This window comes from Hyperolius riggenbachi, chromosome 8 (assembly GCF_040937935.1).
Source record: "Hyperolius riggenbachi isolate aHypRig1 chromosome 8, aHypRig1.pri, whole genome shotgun sequence".
Taxonomy (NCBI): Eukaryota; Metazoa; Chordata; class Amphibia; order Anura; family Hyperoliidae; genus Hyperolius; species Hyperolius riggenbachi.
Window position 1 is genome coordinate 44,859,179 of NC_090653.1, and position 22,585 is coordinate 44,881,763.

The 22,585-nt window shown below is 44.1% G+C and overlaps 1 protein-coding gene across 1 annotated transcript in view; it reads right to left on the reverse strand.

Moving 5' to 3' along the window:
- LOC137528779 (complement factor B-like) overlaps positions 1–14,802 on the reverse strand; it is a 150,909-nt gene extending 136,107 nt beyond the window's left edge. Inside the window, exon 1 of the mRNA XM_068250351.1 lies at positions 14,708–14,802. Within this exon, the coding sequence (XP_068106452.1) occupies positions 14,708–14,741 (34 nt within the window). The 5' untranslated portion in view covers positions 14,742–14,802. The remainder of the gene's footprint in view (positions 1–14,707) is intronic.
- Positions 14,803–22,585: the final 7,783 nt, after the last annotated feature.

Here is a 22,585-nt window from a genome sequence, read left to right on the forward strand (position 1 = left end):
TGAGGACTGTCAGTGACTTGACTATGTACTCTGTAAAGTGCTGCAGAAAATGTCAGTGCTATAAAAATACATAATAATAATATGGTAGGATATTAGACTATGACTATGGTAGGGATTAGATTGTGATTTTATTTTGAATTACCTTATGGGTGGGAGGGTGTTCTATATTCTATTACCTGGTGGGTGGTGGTGGGCTATATTCAATTACCTGGTGGGTGGTGGTGGGCTATATTCAATTACCTGGTGGGTGGTGGTGGGCTATATTCAATTACCTGGTGGGGGTGGGTGGGCTATATTCAATTACCTGGTGGGTGGGCTATATTCAATTACCTGGTGGGTGGGGGGTCCCGATTCCTTTCCTCCCTCCCTCACCTCGGCGGCTCCCCTCCTGTCATGTACGGCGGCGGAAGATTCAGCTACTGTCTCCGGGTTTCAGCAGATGATAGAGCGCCAGCTGCTTGCTCCACGCTGTCTCCTCCTCTGCCGCTCGCACTGAATAAGGAAGTAGAGTGAGCAGCTTGCAGACTGCAGAGGAGGAGACAGCATGGACCAAGCTTCTGGAGCTCTATTCATTGTTGTCATCAGGGCCGGTTCCAGACTTTTTGCCATCTGAGGCAAACTTGTGAGGATGCGTCTCTCCCCCCCCCCCTCCCCATTTGGAATGATCGCACAGCACCCATCCAGGAAAGAGGGGCCTGATTTCTCTCCCCCCTCCCTCTCATAGGGTCCCCCTCCAGTGCTCTCCTCCCCCTCTATGCAAAAGAACAGCAGCAGCATAAAGGTACTTAAGTCCAGCCGCCGGGTCTTCCCTGTGTTCTGCCCTTCCTAGTCGCTGCTCGCCAACTTCCTGCAGCAGAAACAGGAAGTAGATGAGCGGTGGCTATGGAGGGCAGATCATGGGGAGACCCGGCAGCTGAACTGCACATCACAGGGGAGACCCGGCAGCTGAACTGCACATCACAGGGGAGACCCAGCAGCTGGACAGCATGTCACAAGGGAGACTCGGTGGCTGGAGGGCAGATCACAGAGGAGATCCAACGGCTGCACGGCACATCTCAGGGGAGACCCGGCAGCTGGACGGCACATGACAGGGGAGACCTGGCAGCTGCAGGGCATATTACAGGGGAAACCCTGCAGCTGGAGGGAACATCACAGGGGAGACTCGGCGGCTGGACGGCACATCACAGGAAAGCCCCGGCGGCTGGACGGCACATCACTGGGGAGACCCGGCGGCTGGAGGGAACATCACAGGGGAGACCCTGCTGCTGGACAGCACATTACAGGGGAGACCTGGTAGCTGGAAGGCTCTTTACAGGGGAGACCCGACGGCTGGAGGGAACATCACAGGGGAGACCTGACAGCTAGACGGCACATCACAGGGGAGACCTGGTAGCTGGACAGCACATCACAGGGGAGACCCGGCGGCTGGACGCCACATCACAGTGGAGCCCCGGTGGATGGACGGCACATCACAGGGGAGACCCGGCGGATGGAGGGCATATCACAGGGGAGACCCGGCGGCTGGAGGGAACTTCAGAGGGGAGACCTGGTAGCTGGACGGCACATCAAAAGGGAGACCCGGCAGCTGGACGGCACATTTCAAGTGCCACATACAAGCGTTTGAGGTGAACATTCCTAGAAGTGCAGGTCTGAGCTCTCACCCCTAACAATTTGTAATCCGAGTGCCGAGGGATTTTTCTTTCTACAGTGTACACATCACAGGGGAGACCCTGCAGCTGGACAGCACATCACAGGGGAGACCCGGCAGATGGACGGCACATCACAGGGGAGACCTGGCGGATGGACGGCACATCACAGGGGAGACCCGACGGATGGACGGCACATCACAGGGGAGACCCGACGGATGGACGGCACATCACAGGGGAGACCCGGCAGATGGACGCCACATCACAGGGGAGACCTGGCGGATGGACGGCACATCACAGGGGAGACCCGACGGATGGACGGCACATCACAGGGGAGACCGTGCAGCTGGACGACACATCACAGGGGAGACCCTGCAGCTGGACGACACATCACAGGGGAGACCCGGCGGATGGATGGCATATCACAGGGGAGACCCTGCAGCTGGATGGCACATCACAGGGGAGACCCGATAAATCTTTTCCTTTTCACAAACGGATCATCAGGGGGCTCTGTATGGCTGATATTGTGGTGAAATCCCCCCCCCCCCACAGTGTGATGTCAGGACCATGGTCCTGACAGTTTCCTGTCTGTGAACCTCATTGCATTGTGCGAAATAACAGCTGTTTACAGCTGGGTCCAACTGCCGAAAAGCAAGCAGCATATCCTTCCAGTGACATCACCTACCAGCAGTAAAAATGTCACCATGTGGTAAATGTCAGGATGTAAATCAGGGAGAGGAAAGATTTTACAATGGGAAAACACTGACTAAATCATTTATACATAATGACTGTAAAAATGAAGCACTTTTTTTTATTACATTATTTTCACTGGAGTTCCTCTTTAACTTGGCTAAAGGCTGTACATACGGCAACTTTGTATTACCGTTATTTTGTATCATTTCAATAAAATTCTTGTTGAAAAAAAAAACCCATCATATTTCCAACTATTGGAAATGAAACAATAGGGTACTTGGAGATGCTCTCATTGCCTTTGCCTATATGACAGTTCCAAAATCCTGCAGCGCTCTCCACTTTAATCCTTCCATAGATAATAATCTACAATGCAAATCTGCACATACCACTGTATGTATGCACAGCACAATACCACAATACCGTCTACGATAATAATAACGTACTCCTCTTGCATAGTTGAAAATTCTGTGCTTGCACACGTGCCTCATTCCTCTACCTTATCACAAGGAGCTCACCAGATATGAACAACTTTCGGAACCAGGTGTCAAAATGTCAATCTGCACTGGTATCTATAATGCCTAGGACCTAGGTGAAATGCAAATACATAGATCATAACATAAAAACTTTAAGGGCCCGTTTCCACTAGCGCGGAAACCAGGCCGAATCCGCAGAGTTTCCCCGCAGGCAAATCGAGCGGGGAAACTCTGCCATAGGAAACAATGGTACTTACCTTAGCGATTCGGCCGACATTGCCATCAGTTTCTGTGCGGGAGGCTGCGAATCCCATAGCCATGCATGGAACAGCTTATGGGATTTGTCAGCGTTCCCGCAGACCTGGAAGTGTCGCCGCGCGTCTCGCAGCCGCGCCACTAGTGGAAATGGGCCCTAAAACAAAGTACCCCTTTCTGCACTATATGCGCACTTGCGCATCTAGTGGTTGAACTGGCTCATTAAATCAGAGATGTCTGCTGGGACCCTGTGGTTGTGCTCCGGCCTCACATCACTGGCTTTCTGCTCCCTCTCTATCAGGACTCCATGCAGTGGCGTAGCTTAGGAGCTTTGGGCCCCGATGCAAGTTTTACATGGGGCCCCCCCAAGCACTCTATACATAACAATTGATACAGCGCGCCAAAACTTGCCAATGGCAACTACAGTGTCTGAGGTGCAAGAAGGGGATGGGGAACAGTTTGTTAATGATTACCACTATTCAAAGTATCTATAAAAGTAATTATTATGAGCACAGGACCAATATAGAGCTAATACTGCAGTTCAGGGAGGGCCCTACGGGGCCCCTCTGGCCCAAGGGCCCCGATGCGGTCGCAACCTCTGCACCCCCTGACTCCAAGCTGGCGGATCAAGGGATCAAGTTTGGGTGATGTCAAAGGCACTGTCTCCTCCCAACGTGTTTCGCCCTTCTGCCAGACTCGTCAGGAGCTAATGCGTCATTCTAAGTTTGTATATTCAAGGATTCCGCCCTCCCTCCCAGGCTCCTTCTCTCAATTAATTCTGGCAAATGGGTCCAGCCCTGAATTAGCGGCTCTGCCCTGTCAGACACCGCTGCTCATATCGGCCCGTAGACAATTAACTTTGTCTCCTGAGTTGTCTCCTTGGAGATACTTTTCATCTTCTCTTTAAAATAACTTTTCAGCACTTTTCAAATGAAAAAGTATCAAAAAGAAGGTGAAAAAGTTCTATTCAAATTATTTTGAGTATTTTCTTGCTTTCTGGTGGGTTAAAGGGCCTTACATTGCTAATGCATGAAAATATTATTTAGGAGAAAACCTGGGAGGAAAACTTAATTGCATATGGGCCACTATGGTGGTGCAGTGGTTAGCGGTGTCACCTTGCAGTGCTGGGTCCCCGGTTTGAATCCCAGCCAGGGCAATATCTGCACAGAGTTTGTACGTTTTCCCTGTGCCTGCGTAGGTTTCCTCCCACACCTCAAAAACATACAGATAAGTTAATTGGCTTCCCCCTAAAATTGGTTTTAGACTGATACATACACTACACGATACATACATAGACATATGACTATAGCAGGGTCTAGATTTTGAGCCCCTCTGAGGGACAGTACACTACAAGACAATATACTCTTTACAGTGCTGCCTAATATGTCGGTGCTATATACAGTGCTGCCCATAATTATTCATACCCTTGGCAAATTTTGACTTAAAGTTACTTTTAATCCACCAGCAAGTCATTTTTAGATGGGAAATGACATAGGAGTCATGAAAAGCCAAAAGATAATAAGACGATGTACAAGAGGCATTATTGTGGGGGGAAAAAATTCAGTCCAAAATTATTCATACCCTTCACAATCTGTCACAGTCTGTGAGAAAATCCAAAGTTCTATACCATTACAAATAGTCCAGGCTGTTCTAAAGCATCCTAATTACCCTGATTAATTGGGAACAGCTGTTTTAATCAACTTAACAGGTGAAAAACAGCAGCTCTCTGCAGTTGGTTTGTGGACAGTCATGGCTAAGACAAAGGAGCTCAGTGGCTGCTCACGAATCAGGAAAGGACTTCAAGGCCATTTCTAAATGTTTTCCAGTTCCAGTGGCTACAGTGCAAAGTAGTATTAAAAAATGCAAGATGTTCTGCACTGTGGAAAATCTCAGAGGACATGGTCGGAAGCCAAAAGTGACACCTGCACTGGCCAGGAGAATAGTGAGAGAGGTGATAAAGAATCCAAGGATCATAACCAAGGCCATCCTGGTGAATCTGGGCTCTGCTGGTGGCAATGTCTCAAGGCAGACAATCCAACGGACACTGCACAATGCTAGGTTCCACTGATGCAGAACAAGGAGGAGACCACTTCTCCAGATAAGGCACGCAAAAGCTTGTTTGGCCTTTGCAAATGCTCATCTGGACAAAGAAGAAGACGTCTGGTCTTCTGTGAAACAAAAATTGCATTGTTTGATCACAATGATGTTTCCTTCATTTGGTGTAAAAAAGGAGAAGCCTTCAACCTAAAGAACACCATCCCCACTGTCAAACATGGTGGCAGGAACCTAATGCTTTGGGGTTGTTTTTTCAGCCAATGGACTAGGGAACCTAACCACAGTAAACTGCACCATGAAAAAAAGAGTAGTACATGAGAATTCTCAACCAGGGATGCTCAAATAACGAATGCGGATTAAATCCGAATAGGTATTATTTGGATTTCATCCTGCTAATTAAATCACCTGTGCGGGTGGGCGAGGGGGGGTTAATTTTACCCATCAGGCGTCTTCTTCGCTCTGTCCCTAAACACCTCCCACGATGCGTTCCAATCCGCCGTCACGTGACTATACACTTCCTCATTCAACCTGGAAGGAGGAAGTGTTTGTAGTCACATGACGGCGGATTGGAACGCATAAAGGGAGGTGCGGAAGGACGAAGCAAAGTAGACGCCGAATGGGTAAGATTAACCCCTCGCCCACCCGCACAGATGATTTAATTAGCAGGATGAAATCCGAATATTACCCATTCGGATTTCATCCGAATTCGTTATTTGAGCATCCCTGTTCTCAACTACAACATCAGTTAGTCTGCATAGAAACTTGGCCTTGGCCACCACTGGACATTTCAGCATGATTATGGCCCAAAACACAAAGCAAAAGTGAGGAAATGGTTAGCAGACATTCATGTTTTGGAGTATCCCAGCCAGAGTCCTGACTTGAATCCAATTGAGAATATGTGGAGGAAGCTAAAGATCAGAATGAAGACCCTCCATTCTGAAAGATTTGGAGCTCATCGCTAAAGATGAAAAATACCCATGGAGACATGCAAAAAGCTGGTCTGCAATTATAGGAAGCGTTTGATTGCTGTTATAGCTAATAAAGGCTTTTCTATTGATTATTGAGAAGGGTATGAATAATTTTGGACTGGACGCTTTTTGCTCAAATGTACTGTAAATAAAAGCTGAGAAATGTTTTTTTTCCACAATAATTCCTCTTGTACATCAACTTATTATATTTTGAGAGACACCTATGTCATTTCCTGTCAAAATATTACTTGCTGTTTGAATAAAAGTAACTTTAAGTCAAAATTTGCCAGGGGTATGAATAATTATGGACAGCACTGTAAAAACAAAAAAATAATAAATGTATATGCTTTTCTGGATTTTTCTTTCTAAACTCCTCAAACAATTCTCTTCTTTGCTCTCTGGTCCAAGTTCAGAGTGGCACAAACAATATTTCCCTCTATATAATTCAATTATTTATAATCCTTTTAAGGGGTAGCAACAAATGTGTCCAAGCCATTTTAGAATATCCTTGTAGAATATGTCTTCTTTTGTGCTTGGTTGCTTTACGCCATGACATATCAGTGGAATGCACATAAACATGGGATAGTTGCTATTCCTTTAGGCTAATTTCACACCAGGACGTTGCGTTAGAGGGGGCGTTAAGGTCGCATAACATCCCCCTAACGGAACGCCTGGTGGTGCTAGATCTGGACGTCAGAGTGAGCCGCGTTGTGCAGCTCACTCTGGCGTCAGTGATGCCGTGATGCGCACTCTTGTGCGCATGCGGCATCACGTGGTCCCACCGGCCAATCGCCGCACAGAGCGGCCACTCCAGGAATAAACACTGCACGTCACAACGTGCAGTGCATATTAATTAGCCATGTGCCTGGCCGCTCTCCGCTCCTCCACAAGATTACTGAGCATGTGCAAGCAGTCTAACTCAGCCGCGTCTAAAGTACTGCATGCAGTACGTTGTCTTGTGACGCAGCGTTACAATGTAACGCAACGTGGGCACTGTGAACAGCCCCATTGATTTTTCATTACTGTGTGGTGGGCTGCGTTACAGGCTGCTCTAACGTGCGCCTGTAACGTCCCACTGTGAAACCAGCCTTAACTATTTCACATTCCTGGACGTGAAACTCACGTCCAGGAAGCCATGTGCGCTCCTGCGCGTCCACGCGGCCGATCGCGCGCGTGCACGCGCGCGATCGGCCGGCGGTTTGTTAGCCAGTGAATCAGTGAATCGGGCAACGGTGCCCGATCAGATTCCTCTCCCCCGCAGAAAAAGCGACAGCTTCTCTCGGAAGCTACGCTTTTTCTGCTTCCTATGTCGCTCTAAGCGTACGTGGTACGCTTAGAGTGACGTCACTGTAAACAACTCATGGCTGCCATCTTGTGGCCAAAAAGTAAACTACATCTAAATGTTAAATAAAAATAAAAATGCACATATATTTACAAAAAAAATACAATTTCAATCCCACCCTCCCAAAAATACCCACATAAAATGTTTAATTAAAAAAAAAAAAAAACATTACAATTAAAAAAAAAAAAAACACAAATATTTACCTAAGGGTCTAAACTTTTTAAATATCTATGTAAAGATGAAATATTTCTTTTTTTTTTTTATTATAAGCTTGTAAATAGTGATGAATGCAAAACGGAAAAAATGCACTTTTATTTCCAAATAAAATATTGTCGCCATACATTGTGATAGGGACATAATTTAAATGGTGTAATAAACGGGACAAATGGGCATATACAATACGTGGGTTTTAATTATGGAGGCATGTATTATTTTAAAACTATAATTGCCGAAAAGTGAGAAATAATGATTTGTTTCCGTTTTCTTCTTATTCTTCCTTTTAAAATGCATTTACAGTAAAGTGGCTCTTAGTAAAATGTACCCCCCAAAGAAAGCCTAATTGGTGGCGGAAAAAACAAGATATAGATCAGTTCATTGTGATAAGTAGTAATAAAGTTATAGGCTAATGAATGGGAGGTGAACATTGTTCGGATGCATGAAGCGAAAAACGACTGAATGCGAACTGGTTAAAGAGACACTGAAGCGGAAAAAAAAATATGATATAGTGAATTGGTTGTGTACTATGAATAATTGCTAGAAGATTAGCAGCAAAGAAAATATTCTCATATTTTTATTTTCAGGTATATAGTGTTTTTTCTAACATTGCATCATTCTATAATATGTGCAGATTACACAACATTCAACATTCAAAATGAGTCTTTCAGAGCAGTCTGTGCACTAATGACCTCTCCTCTAGCAGAGGAAAAGAAAACAGTTGAGATAATAAAAGTCAGATAACAGCCCTCTCCACGACTAAACTAATGCTGGGAATACACGTTAAGTTTTTACTTTAGATAGATGGGTTCGAGAGATAAATTCCAACCTGTTGGATCTGGTCGATTCTACTTTTGTTTCGATTCTCCTCATTCAAGTGAATGTAATTGATAAGAAAAGATAAGGAATCGAGAGGTGAATCGAGAGTAGAATCGATCGAAAGCGAAAACGACGGCAAAAACGAACGCAAAAACGCATCGTGTATTCCCAGCATAAATCTGAGAGTTAATGGCTTGTTTGCATAGAGATAACAACTGGAGTTTCTTAACTCTTCCTGTACTGGAAACAATTAGACTGATGTATCTGATCTTAATGTTTTATTTCTTAGCTGTACTACACATACAAATCATAATTTCATAATTTTTTTTTTCGCTTCAGTGTCTCTTTAAAGGGACACTGTAGGAGTTCAGGGGAAAATGAGTTGAAGTTACCCAGGGCTTCTAATGGTCCTCCACAGACATCCTGTGCCCGCGCAGCCACTTCCCAATGCTCTGGCCCCACCTCTGGTTCACTTCTTGAATTTCAGACTTTAAAGCCTGAAAACCACTGCGCCTGCGTTGCCGTGTCCTCACTCCCACTGATGGCACCAGGAGTTTACTGCGCAGGCCCAGTATGGTCTGTGCCTGCGCCGTGCGCTCCTGGTGACATCAGGGGAAGCGAGGACACGGCAACGGAGGCGCAGTGGTTTTCAGACTTTAAAGTCTGAAATTCCAGAAGTGAACTGGAGGCGGAGCCGGAGCATTGGTGAGTGGCTGCACGGGCACAGGATGCCTGCAGGGGACCATTAGAAGCCCCGGGTAAGTTCAACTCATTTTCCCCTGACCCCCTACAGTATTCCTTTAAAGGGACTCCGAGCTCACCCAAACAAAGAAAGTTGTACTCACCATGGGCTTTCTCCAGCCCAGTGCTGGTCGGGAGGTCCCACGCCGGCGTCCTGGCTCCTCTCCTTCTCCCCGCTCCGGAATGGCTGACAGGCCGCAGCCCAGGCGACACTCGGTAGAGTGTCGGGCTGCAGCTTCCGCGTATGACGCGGCTGACGTCACACGCCGGCCGCCTCGCGTCATCACGGCGGCCGGCGTGAAAGTACTGCGCATGCGCGATTAAAGCGCGCATGCGCAGTACTTCCACGCCGGCCGCCGTGATGACGCGAGGCGGCCGGCGTGTGACGTAATCCGCGTCATACGCGGAAGGAGCAGCCCGACACTCGGGCGAGTGTCGCCCGGGCTGCGGCCTGTCAGCCATTCCGGAGCGGGGAGAAGGAGAGGAGCCAGGACGCCGGCGTGGGACCTCCCGACAGCACTGGGCTGGAGAAAGCCCCTGGTGAGTACAACTTTCTTTGTTTGGGTGAGCTCGGAGTCACTTTAAGCACCTTTCAGGAGGCAAGAAAAACTTTTTTTTTTATAAACTCCAAGGATACCAACAAATTCTTCCATGTCTACATGTCCTGTTTTACATATTTCCCGGGGCTCTTCTTTAAGAGCTGCACAACACCAGTCACTCACCCTCAAGCTCTGCTCGGTGTGCAGCTGTTATTTAACTGCTATTTCCATGGAATCAGAGATATGCTGTTATTTTGCAATACTAGACAAGCGACTGATAAAATTCCTTCTGTTCTTCGGAATTGGTTATCTGAAAATATTTACAAATCTAGCCAGATGTGTTCAGTGACTGATAGTTTTCTCCATAGAGCAATGCTGAAAAAAAATCCCCCCCCCCAAACCACACACACACTCACACCACCACTGTGGATTATTATAAAGCTGGCTGCTTGTACTGTATATCAAGTCAATTAAGTCAACAAAGTGCATGCTTATGTGTCAAAATGGCAGGCCAATTTTTTTTTTTTTAAGTTTGCCATTATTAAAATGTTTTTCCAATTCAGTTTGCATCAGATAAAAATTTCCAGAACTGACGGTAAACTCAAAAATCTTTGCACAACTCCACAGTGCAGAGGCGTAACAATAGCCCCTGCAAGGGATGCAGGTCTAGGGGGGGTCCTTGGAGGGTGAAGCCTGGTAAGGGGCACAGCACAGGATACTGAGGGCACCTATACCTGGATAACCAACAGGACCAGTTCTGGACTTTTCATGCCTGAGGCAAAGTTGTGAGGTTGCACACAACCACCCCTCCCCTTTCCTCCGATTTGGAATGATCACACAGCACCCAAAAAAAATTCACCCTCACTATAGGTGGGTAGGTAGCCAGGTATAGGTGCCCCCTGTACAGTGTAGCCAGGTATAGTTGACCCCAGTATAGGTAGCCAGTATAGTTAACCCAGTATAGGTAGCTATTATAGTTGCCCCCAATATAGGGGGGGTCTTAGGTTTAGGCACCACCAGGGGGTTGTCCTAGGGTTAGGAACCACCAGGGGATTGTCCTAGGGTTAGGAACCACCAGGGGGGTCTTAGGGTCAGGCACTACCGGGGGAAGGGGGGTTAGGGTTAGGCATCACCAAGGGAGGGTTCTGTTTGAGAGTAGGGTTAGGCTTAGCCATAGTAAAATATTGGTAAATATCACAGATATTTTACTATGAAAATGCAGTAGTAGAATATCGCTAACACTGGCGATATTTTACTAGTGGTAATTCCCTGCGACTTTTTTTTCCAGGTGCCTTTATTTCATATATGCTATTTTGAAGGTATTGAATGCGCGCATGCGCAGCATCTATTGCAGCTCACACACATTATGCCGCATGCGTTATGCAATGTACACTGTGAATCCAGCCTAATTATGACCCTGAACTGATTGCTACAAACACCCAACGTTCACAGTCTTGTTCTTATTCCCTCTTTTTCTCCCAGAGTCAAGGGCTGGGAAATCAAATATTTAAAGAGGAACTTTAGCGAAAAAGGGGGAGGGGGGGGAGGGAAATAAATCAATACATTGCAAAATTAGAAGCTAAAAAATAGGAGAGAGTTCAAGAAATAATTGATATTTACCATGTAATTTGCTCATATAGTTTGATCCACAATCAACCTGCACATAATCATCTTTACTGCTGGCAGACATGAAAAAAACCAGACAGCACCAACTGCCATTATCTATAACCACATCCACTAACAATGCAATAGGCTAAACGGTAGTTTTTTTTTTAATAGATCTTCATATGCACAGAGGGAGATACTGGTTGTTGGCAGTTGGAAACAGACGTTATTTCCCACAATGCAACAAGGTTTAGAGAGTGTGAAATCAGGACCTAGGTGATGACATCACGCTATGGGAGGGACTTCATCACAATATCAGCCATACAGATGTCCTTGATGATCTATTCGAGAAAAGGTAAAGAATTCTCATGGGAAAGGGGGTATCAGCTACTGATTAGGATGAAGTTCAGTCCTTGGTTAAGGTTCCTGTTTAAACCAGTGTAGATAAAGAGATCCACTTTTCCCCAGCCGTTTTGGAGGCGTGCTTGGTTCACAGGGGCATAATGGAATTATTTGCATGGCTCCACCCACTGCTTTAGGGCCTTGCTTTCTAGACACTGGGAGGTTATGCCTATGCGATTAACCACTCAATTGCAACATGTGTTTAGGGATGCACAGCCTTCCCCCCACTTTTTCTTAACTCTGCAAGTATACAACTATCAGGTTAGCTACTCCCAGCCCCTCCTCCTGAGTTTCCTGTTTGCATGATAAGTAGTAGCAGTTTTGCATATGATTTGCATCTGAATTGAATGCGAAGTGTGCAGAAAGCCTATTAGAGGTGCTGCACACATGAGCTGGTTGTCATTTCAGATGCAGCCTTAGTGGTATGCGCTGGTGCTCTCCTCACTGGGAGGTTATAACCTACTGCCTTGAGTCGGCAATGCTGTACTTAGCATGCATCCAATAAAAGGGTTTAGGTTACTTTTGTCCAACTGCAAAAAAGTGTATTGGTTATCTATAATCTTACTGTAGTACCCTGTGTCATATGTGTTGAAACATGCACACTCAATGTAAGTCACAATTGGCAGAAGCAGGAAATTTGGGCGCCTGCTGCTAATGAACTATTTGGGCAAAATATCAGCTAATGCGCTCCAAAAGCAGAAATTTTGTTAACCGATAAATAGCGGGCCCATCCAACCACATTTTTTCATTTTGAGAATTATTGTTTTGAAAACTATATTTTTTAAATTAGTTTTTGAGAATTAATAATTTTGTAAATTATCATTTTGATTTTTTTTTTATCATTTTGAAATTCATTTTGAGAATGATAATTTTGTAAATTTATCGTTTTGAAATGTATTGTCTTTCCGGATTCTCATATACAGCTTTCCCAGTATAAATTGGTTTCGAGATGGTATTTGTCTCCAGTACATATGGCCAGATATGGCCTTGTGACTAATGATATCTGCTGGAAATGTAAAACCAGAGTCCAGGCTACTTTGTACATATGCTCTGGGAGTGCCCTGTAATGGTGGGCTTTTAGACCAAAATAAAAGTTTTTTTTTTTCATAACGTCTCAAGCTAGGGGTTGGTTTAGATCCCCTGGTGGCAATTTTCAGTATTCAAGCTACAGAAAGGACTTTTGGGTGCCGACATCAATGGTCATTAGTGGACATGGGAGCAAGCTTGGCTAGAAGACGTATTATTCTAAAATGGAAAGATGCTGAACCTGGTTCTATTGGAGATTTGAGTTTTCGTCCTTCCTAAATGACAGGGTGTGTGGAAGGACAATTGAGGAAGATGGGGAGACGAAGGGTACCATTAAGTACGGCAGCACGGTGGCGTAGTGGTTAGCGCTCTTGCCTTGCAACGCTGGGTCCCCGGTTCGAATCCCAGCCCGGTCAACATCTGCAAGGAGTTTGTATGTTCTCCCCGTGTCTGTGTGGGCTTCCTGCAGGTACTCCGATTTCCTCCCACATCCCAAAAACATACAGATAAGTTAATTGGCTTCCCCCTAAAATTGGTTGTAGACTACGATACAGGCACTACACAATACATACATAGACATAGTACTATGGTAGGGATTCGATTGTGAGCCCCTCAGAGGGACAGTTAAGTGACAGGACAATATATACTCTGTACAGCGCTGCAGAATATGTCGGCGCTATATAAATACTAAATAATAATAATAATAATAATAATAATAATTAAGTGGGCCATCATAAAACAGTAATGGGATAATATTTCCAGTTTTAGCGGCATTAATAAATTGTGCTTCGAGCTTGGTGGGGGAATACGGAGTACGTGTGAAATGTGTGAGTGTGTCAGGGATGTGGGTGGAGGTTGAGAGTGGAGGGGGAGAAAGGGGAGGTCGTAAGGGTTGGGTGGGCCTGAGGTGTAGTAGGATGGTATGAATATAGTGGTTCTTGGTTTCCGTGATTGTCCTATGGGGCTGTATTTCTTTTTGTATTTTTATACATAATATAGTGATTTTTTCCTTGAGAAAAATTAAAATTAAGCAAACTATGTCGGTTTTGGCGACAGACGCCGACAGGCTGTGAACACGAGTGATTCTTCGCGTTCCCAGCCACAATAGCACCCTCTATGCTGTTATTGCGGCCTTCTTGCCACAATAACAGCATAGAGGGCGCTATTGTGGCTGGGAACGGGAAGAATCACTCGCGTTCCCAGCCTGTCGGTGGCTGTTGCCGAAGGAAGGAGCCGCCAGCTGGGACAGGTGGATCGGAGTGATGCTGCGAGGGCACCGGACAGCTGCAGGGGGCTGAGGGAAGCTCCAGGTGAGTAAAACTAATTTTTTTTATTTGACTTAAGTAGCCCTTTAAGGTTAGGAGGGTCTTAATTAGGCATCACCGCGGGGGTGTTAGATATCAGTAGAGGGAGAGTCCCATGTGAGGGTAGGATTAGGTTTAGTTAGTAATATTTACCATTGTTTTACTATCCTCATTACCACTGTAAATATTTCTTCGTTTTCATTGTTATAGACGATATTTTGCAATTTCAGGCTTCACCCCGAGCCTTATTTAGTAGCGTTATTTTAAAATATGTATTATTCAGATAAAGATGAATAAATTATAAAAACATTGCTATAAAAGATATTTTACAATTTTGGCTTCTCCCCCTGCCCGTTTTAATACCGTTATCTTAACATTTTATTGTTCTAACTCAGATGAAAATGAATAAATGATAAAAACATTGTTATAAAAGATATTTCACAATTTCGGCTTCTACCTACGCCCTTTTTTTCCTGGCGCCCTTATATAATGTATGAACAACATTTGGCTCCCCGATTCTGGCTTTATTGTCCTCTGAACAAATATGCTGTTTGCAGTCGAGGAGCAGTAGTTGAAAACAAGCAAAGACATTTGATTTAACATATTCATAAGTCTGGTTGGCTTACTTGCTATGCTGCAGAGTAGAAGCAGAGGTAACATCTTGAAAGCTGTATGGACAGATCCCCTCCTGCAAACTCAGCTCTGTGCTCCTGTCCGTTCCATTCTGCCAGACAGAAAGCAGCTCTTACTTATGTAAAACAGGCTGTGGAGATATGAACTTCTAGGTAAGAGAGATGAAGCCTATCGGCACAAACAGCAAAATATAATTTCACAACATCTATTTGCAGTAGAGAAGAGGGAAGCCAAGGGGTCACACAATAGTGCACATTGACATTTGGAAAAAGTAGGCTACTATTTTATTAGGTCACTTGGTGGGGTGATGTACTGTAAATAAGGGCCATTTCTTGGTTTTGGTGCCATATTTAGGACACCCACTAATGCCCTCCACACATAAGATTTTACGTTAGCATTACAGAGGCAGAGCTCAACTACTTCTGAGCATGGACAAATGGCTAAATAACTTTCCTGGGAGGTTCTCTGGAGACAGAGCTAAATTCAGGTTGTTCCAAAGTGCTTGTTATTTATACGTTTCTTAGTTGCCCAGGACATTTGCTAATGAAAGTATTCGAGTTGGAGCAATTATTTCTTTGCTACAAGGTGAACCTCAAGCCTGGGCTCTACGTTTATTAGAACAATAACACCCTGCCCTTGTCAATACCACTACATTCTTTGAAGCCTTGTCTGATCTGTATGATGATAAGGGTAATGGGGCTTATGCAGAAAATGCACTCCAAAATCTACGTCAAGGGAAAAAGCCTGCTGAAGAATATGCGAATGAATTTAGACAACGGGCAGGAGAACCTTTGTGGAACGATGCTGCTTTAAGACATCAATTCAGGCTTGGCCTATCTGAACAATTGAAGGATGAGTTGAACGAAGTGGGGGTACCTGATACCTTGAAGGGGTTAAGCCACCTTGTTATTCAGACTGATCGATGTCTGAGGGAAAGACGTCAAGAGAAATCATCTTCTTTGAAAGCTGTTTGGTCAAGACAAGACAAGACAAATAACATATATATCGTGATTTTCTCCTTGCAGATTCAAAGCGCCAGAGCTGCAGCCACTAGGGTGCGCTCTATAGGCAGTAGCAGTGTTAGGGAAACTTGCCTAAGGTCTCCTACTGAATAAGTGCTGGCAGAGTCAAGATTCGAACCCTGGTCTCCTGTGTCAGAGGCAGAGCCCTTAATCATTACACCATCCAGCCACTCCTCAAGTCCTCCTCAAGTCCTCCTCAAGTCCACCAACTCCATCTGTTCCTCCAGTTCCTGTAGTTGACATTCCTGAACCTATGCAGTTAGATGTCTCTAAGATATCAGTGGCTGAAAAGTCTAAAGCCCCGTCTACACAAGACGATCCGGCGGCTCGATTAGCCGCCGGATTGCCTCTTCTGCATCCCCGCACATACCAGCCGCTGACAATTCCAGCAGTTTTCATTGGTCCAGCACTTAGGGGTGGCGCTGGAGAGCGCTGGGGTATATATACTGGGTGCTGGTCATTTCTTTGGTGTCTGGCATTGCGATCACTACGTGGTAGCACTCAGACTTTCTGTCAGTATCTGTGTTATTATCTGAGTTATTATCTAGACCAGTTTCCAAGGTGTTGATGACCAAGGAGCTCACACCTTAGTCTAGGAATCCTGTTATTATCTGTGTTATTATCTGAGTTATTATCTAGACCAGTTTCCAAGGTGTTGATGATCACGGAGCTCACACCTTAGTCTAGGAATCCTGTTACCATCTGTGTTATTATCTAGACCAGTTCCGGGGTGTTGATGATCTAGGAGCTCACACCCAAGTCTAGGCATTGTTGATTATTTGTTATGACCTTCTGCTTTCCTGACCACTCTTCTGATCTCTGATTAGGTACTTCGCTATATCTGATACTCTGTTGCCAAACTCTGCTAGTCTTAGGATTCCGCATCTGTCTCCTGTCTCTGTACTTTATCTGTCTGTGTGTTAACGACCTGGCCTGTCCGACCTCGAGAACTATCTTCCCTATTGGGAGATAGTTCACAGACCTGTCAGTGACATTTCACCATTGGTGTCACTCACTCTCTGGTCCTTCCCACTCTCAGCCTGGCTCCGCCCCTTGGGGAGCATCAGACTAGTGGAAGGAACCTGATCTCTAAGCAGTATCTCGTACTGCCTAGCACCCTCTATACGGGTGCTCTCCTCAAAGTATTACTGTTGCACCAAACACTCATATTACTCAGGTGTCCAGAGGTTAGAGATATATCTGATTATCGGTGATACTGCAGATCATTAATGATCGGGTATATATCTGTATTCTCGGTGATACTGCAGATCACCGGTAATCAGATCCTCTCTGTGTTACACCGATCGTTACAAATAAGAAGAAGAAGATGGAAAACTTCAGCGCTTAGATGAGGTCGAGGAAACTCATTGAAGCGGGAAGGTATTTCCTCTTAAATCTGAATGTACGATGTTGCCCATCTCCATCAGGTTTGGAGAAACGGTCCACAATTGTCTTGCTTTTGTTGATTGTGGAGCTGTGGGTAACTTCATGGATAAACCTCTAGCTTTGCAACTGCATATTCCTACTGTTGCGATATCTGAAACTATTTGTATCACTCCATATCTTCCAAAAAAGAGGCAGGAGTAACTCAAAGAAGATTCTTTACAATGCTGTCTGGTCAATGTCATAATAAGGGTGACCAAATAGCCACTCCCACACAGGTGAATAGACAGATGGTGTATTTTTCACCACTTACCTATTCACAAACGGTTACAAAAAATTGATGCCAAATGAAAATAGCTTTAATGAAAGAAACACCACACTGGTTTTAGGTTGTATTTATGTCCACTGATGACCAGCATGGTACTTCCATGTCAGTCGTACTGTCCATCCTCATTGACCATAGTTTGGCATCAGCATTTTAGCATTTCCTGTCGAGGCTTCCGACTGGTCGAGGAGTGGACAAGTGGACCAATGGGAATCCTCCACTTCAAATTCAAATGAGCTTTGGGGGTAGTATCTGATAAGCTCTGACAGACCTTACAGCTGCAATGTTATGCTAGCCACACACAGACAGACTTTACAAATATCCAGTAAAGTTATTTGAGAAAAAAGACCATCTGAATTATTTTTACAAGAAATTGGCCCATATCCTGTTAACATTTCTCCTGAGTTTTCTCCAAGGAGATATTTTCAATGAAAATACTTTTACAGCTCCCTACATGCAAGAAAATACTCAAAGAAAGTTTGACATTACTTTTTTTAGTACTTTTTCAATTGCTAAGTGCTGAAAAGTTATTGTTATATAATAGAAAAAAATGATCTCCTGGGAGAAAGCTAATTGGATAAGTGCTAATATGTTTTTTTCAGTCTCCATCTGATAAATAAAGAAAATTGACCTGAAAATGATTTTCTCAAGATATTGATGACTTTATTTAAAAAAAAAATGATTTCTTATTTTTTGGGAGAAAAATGCCATTAGAGTTCCTGTCAATGTAACTATTTCATATATCTACACTCTTCTTGCCTTATCGATAGGCCCCTATTCAATAAGAATTTTCTCCTGAGTTTTCTACTAGGTTTTCAAATCTTGTCAATAAAATGCCTTTTAAGCCACCAACAAGCATGAAAATACTCAGCATAGTGATGATCATGTCTAGGAGAACTCATGGAGAAACATGTGATCAGTTTGGTCAGGTGATAGATATGTAAATCTCTGATGGGATCACAGCAAATCGGAGCTTTGCACATTATCAGCTGATCAAACAAATCACGTGTTCTTATGAGTTCTCCTAGACATGAGTCACGACCATCACTAACTCAGAATCATTTTGGCAGTACTTTTTCACCTACTTCTTGGTACTTTTCAATTGCAGAATGCTGAAAAGATATTTGAAATGGAAGATGAAACATTATCTCCTAGGAGAAAAGTCAGGACTCAGGAGAAAAGGTTAATTGAGGAAAGGCCCATGTGTGGCCAGAAATAAGTGTACTTTTATATTTCCAGAGTATAAGTAGGTGCCCTCTCCATTGCATCTTATGAAAGGCAGATGAGGGTGCATGTAAATGTCTATGAACTATAATTATGAAGCTATGTGCAGCCACACTCGAGACGATTGCCATATTTTTTGACATATAAGATGCAAGATGCTAAATATTTACTTCACCGCACTTTGGGGGACTCGGGCAGGCTAACGGAGGGACAGAGGAGGACAGGGAAAGCCTTGTTAGGATCCAGAGGCTTCCACCTCCTGAGATAAGTATCCCCAAGAGGGATTTTTTTTAAATTACAGATCCTCTTTAAGCCTTAAAAAAAAATCAGTTTTACTCACCTGGAGCTTCTACCAGCCCCCTGCAGCCGTCCCATGCCCTCGCAGTCACTCACGGAACCTCCGGTCCCCCGCCGCCAGCTAGTTCTGTTTTGCCAACAGGCCTGGCGACGCATAGCCTTCTTCATGTTCCCATCCGCAGTAGTGATATTGCGGACAGGAACATATAGAAGGAGACACGTGGCCAGGCCTGTGCAGGTGCAGTGAGCCTGTCGGCCGAAAACTAAACCAGCTGGTGGCGGGGGACAGGAGGATCCGCAAGTGACTGCGAAGGCACCGGACATCTGCAGGGGGCTGGTAGAAGCTCCAGGTGAGTAAAACTGATTTTTTTTTTAAGGCTCAAGTATCCCTTAAAGTGGTAATAAACTCTGACATAATACGGTATACTATAAAAATGTGTTTCCTACTTTTTCTACCCATACAGTGACCATATTTGCTTTTGTGCACAACAAAAAATTCCGAGTACGACTCCGTCGCACTTGGAGAATAAAGTCTGATTCTGATTCATTTACAGATTAAAAGTTCCCAAAGTACAGTTTATTTGCTCTGAAAGCTGCCATCGCGTTTTATGCGTAGCTGGTGTATTTCTAAATTGTCATGCACACAGTGATCACTTCTGAGCGCTCTCTGATCTACACACATTAGAAGGAGTTTCTGCACTGCCAGAAATGTAATTGTAATTTTAGCAACAGTGGAATGTAAACAAAAGATAACGTTATCTCCTCTTTGGATGGGGATCATACTGCAGGGAGCTTTCCATTGAAAAAGTAAGTCCTAGTTTTCAAATTGAATATAGATTAGACCGTCAATAGGTCAGAAGGAGGACTCTCACTTATCCCTAGCGGATCTGACTATTTATCGGCTCAAGCGAATACAGGGAGAGACCATTCATTATGGTAAAATGGAGCCCAAGCTATGGGAAATCCAAAAGTCTTTATATACCGGTACTCAAGTTAATGGCAAAAATTGCAGCACGATTTTCATACGGACTATATGCAAAACCCAGTTCATTATGTGTAACTAAGCCTACACTATACCCTGTTAAGCTAAATGTATACCTTGTACTGCAATTTATACTTGTCTCAATTAAACTCTTTTGAAAGTAAAAAAAGAAAAAGTAAGTCCTGTGTTTAACTGTTTGAATGCTGTTCCGCTAAAAAAAAAAAAATAATGTGGTAATATATTATATGCTGTAAATAATCTTTTAGAGCAAAGAAGAAATGCTGGGTTTCATACCACTTTTAGATGCATATACACTCATCAGTTTTACAGTTAGATTCCCTGCAGATTTGATTCATCTGGTTCTGGCCGGTCAAAACTAGAAGTGGCCGTCTCACCAATGGCGTAGCTAAGGAGCTGTGGGCCCCGATGCAAGTTTTACAATGGGCCCCCCAAGCACTCTATACATAACAATTGATACGGTGCACCGAAACCTGCCAATGGCAACTACAGTGTCAGAGGTGCAAGAAGGGGATGGGGAGCAGTTTGTTAATGATAACCACTATTCAAAGTATCTATGGAAGTGATTATTATGAGCACAGGACTAATAGAGAGCTAATACTGAAGTTGAGGGAGGGCCCTTCTGGCCCAAGGGCCCCGATGCGGTCGCAACCTCTGCAACCCCTATTTTAAACAAAAAAGAACAGGTCTCCCCTCACTTGTATTATATTATAGAGCATTAGAACAATAAAACATTTGACTCAAGATGTCTGGAAACATGCAAAAATCTTTATTCAAAAACCAGCTCAAAAATTAAAAACAATTAAAAAACAAGCAGCCAGACCTGGTACAAAAGCCCCTCAATAACAAAAATATTTACAAAAATAGAGTCAAGTACATGAAGGAGGTAAGTACACTAATTCACCCGGATACGTCTGTGAAAAAGGGTATAGCAGTGTCCAGAGTAAATTTATTTATTATAATCCAAAACTAAGGACATCTGCTTCACAGAAACATACCCCAGGAACAGTGTACATATATTAGTATATGTATATTGAACTATCCCCACAGAGAAGCTGCTACTAATTAGGTATCAGTGCTCTATAGCTAAAAGTGCCTGTGCTTAGTGAATATACATTAATCCTATTGGACTAAATTCATATACTTAAAGTATGCAAAAACTCCACAAACATGAAAAGTGCTCGTGCTAAATAAATAAATAAATAAATAAATAACAATGAACAATGAAAATGAACAACAAATATTATCTATTGTAGAATCAATTAATGGAGACAATAAGGAAACAAAAAACCCCACCATAGAGTGAAAAAACAAGATGAGATAGTGATAAAAACCACTAGAAAATGAGAGCAAGTAAGCAGCTATTAATGAAAGGTAACCACCAAGTGAAGGACAATGGCGGCAGACCGCACGCCAATGAAGCAAGCTGTGATGTGAGAGAAGCAGAGACTCGTGGGAATGGGTACAAGACTCACCAAGTAAAGCCGCATCTACACGAGTAGATGCGGCCGCGATGCTCCTTATCAATCGAGCCGCTGATGCGGCTCGATTGATAAGATTCGACAGGACGGATCTCCGCACCGCCGATTCCCTGCTCGCTCCCCGCGGACAATGGCAGGGAATCGTGCGGGAGATAAGCGGCGCCGGCGAGGACGAGCGGGCATGAGTGGGGAATCGAATGCAGCGCACGCGCAGCGAGCGGGGACGCGGCGGGCACGCGGAAGAGGCGATCCGGCGGCTAATCGAGCCGCCGGATCGCTGCAATATGGCATGGTGTAGATGGGGCTTAAGACAGTAAAGGACACAGGAATGGCTGCACAGCGCTACCCACGCAGGTCCCTTGGCAGCTTCGGCGGAACTAGTGGGACAGCGTGGGTAGCGCTGTGCAGCCATTCCTGTGTCCTTTACTGTCTTACTTGGTGAGTCTTGTACCCATTCCCACGAGTCTCTGCTTCTCTCACATCACAGCTTGCTTCATTGGCGTGCGGTCTGCCGCCATTGTCCTTCACTTGGTGGTTACCTTTCATTAATAGCTGCTTACTTGCTCTCATTTTCTAGTGGTTTTTATCACTATCTCATCTTGTTTTTTCACTCTATGGTGGGGTTTTTTGTTTCCTTATTGTCTCCATTAATTGATTCTACAATAGATAATATTTGTTGTTCATTTTCATTGTTCATTGTTATTTATTTATTTATTTATTTAGCACGAGCACTTTTCATGTTTGTGGAGTTTTTGCATACTTTAAGTATATGAATTTAGTCCAATAGGATTAATGTATATTCACTAAGCACAGGCACTTTTAGCTATAGAGCACTGATACCTAATTAGTAGCAGCTTCTCTGTGGGGATAGTTCAATATACATATACTAATATATGTACACTGTTCCTGGGGTATGTTTCTGTGAAGCAGATGTCCTTAGTTTTGGATTATAATAAATAAATTTACTCTGGACACTGCTATACCCTTTTTCACAGACGTATCCGGGTGAATTAGTGTACTTACCTCCTTCATGTACTTGACTCTATTTTTGTAAATATTTTTGTTATTGAGGGGCTTTTGTACCAGGTCTGGCTGCTTGTTTTTCAATTGTTTTAAATTTTTGAGCTGGTTTTTGAATA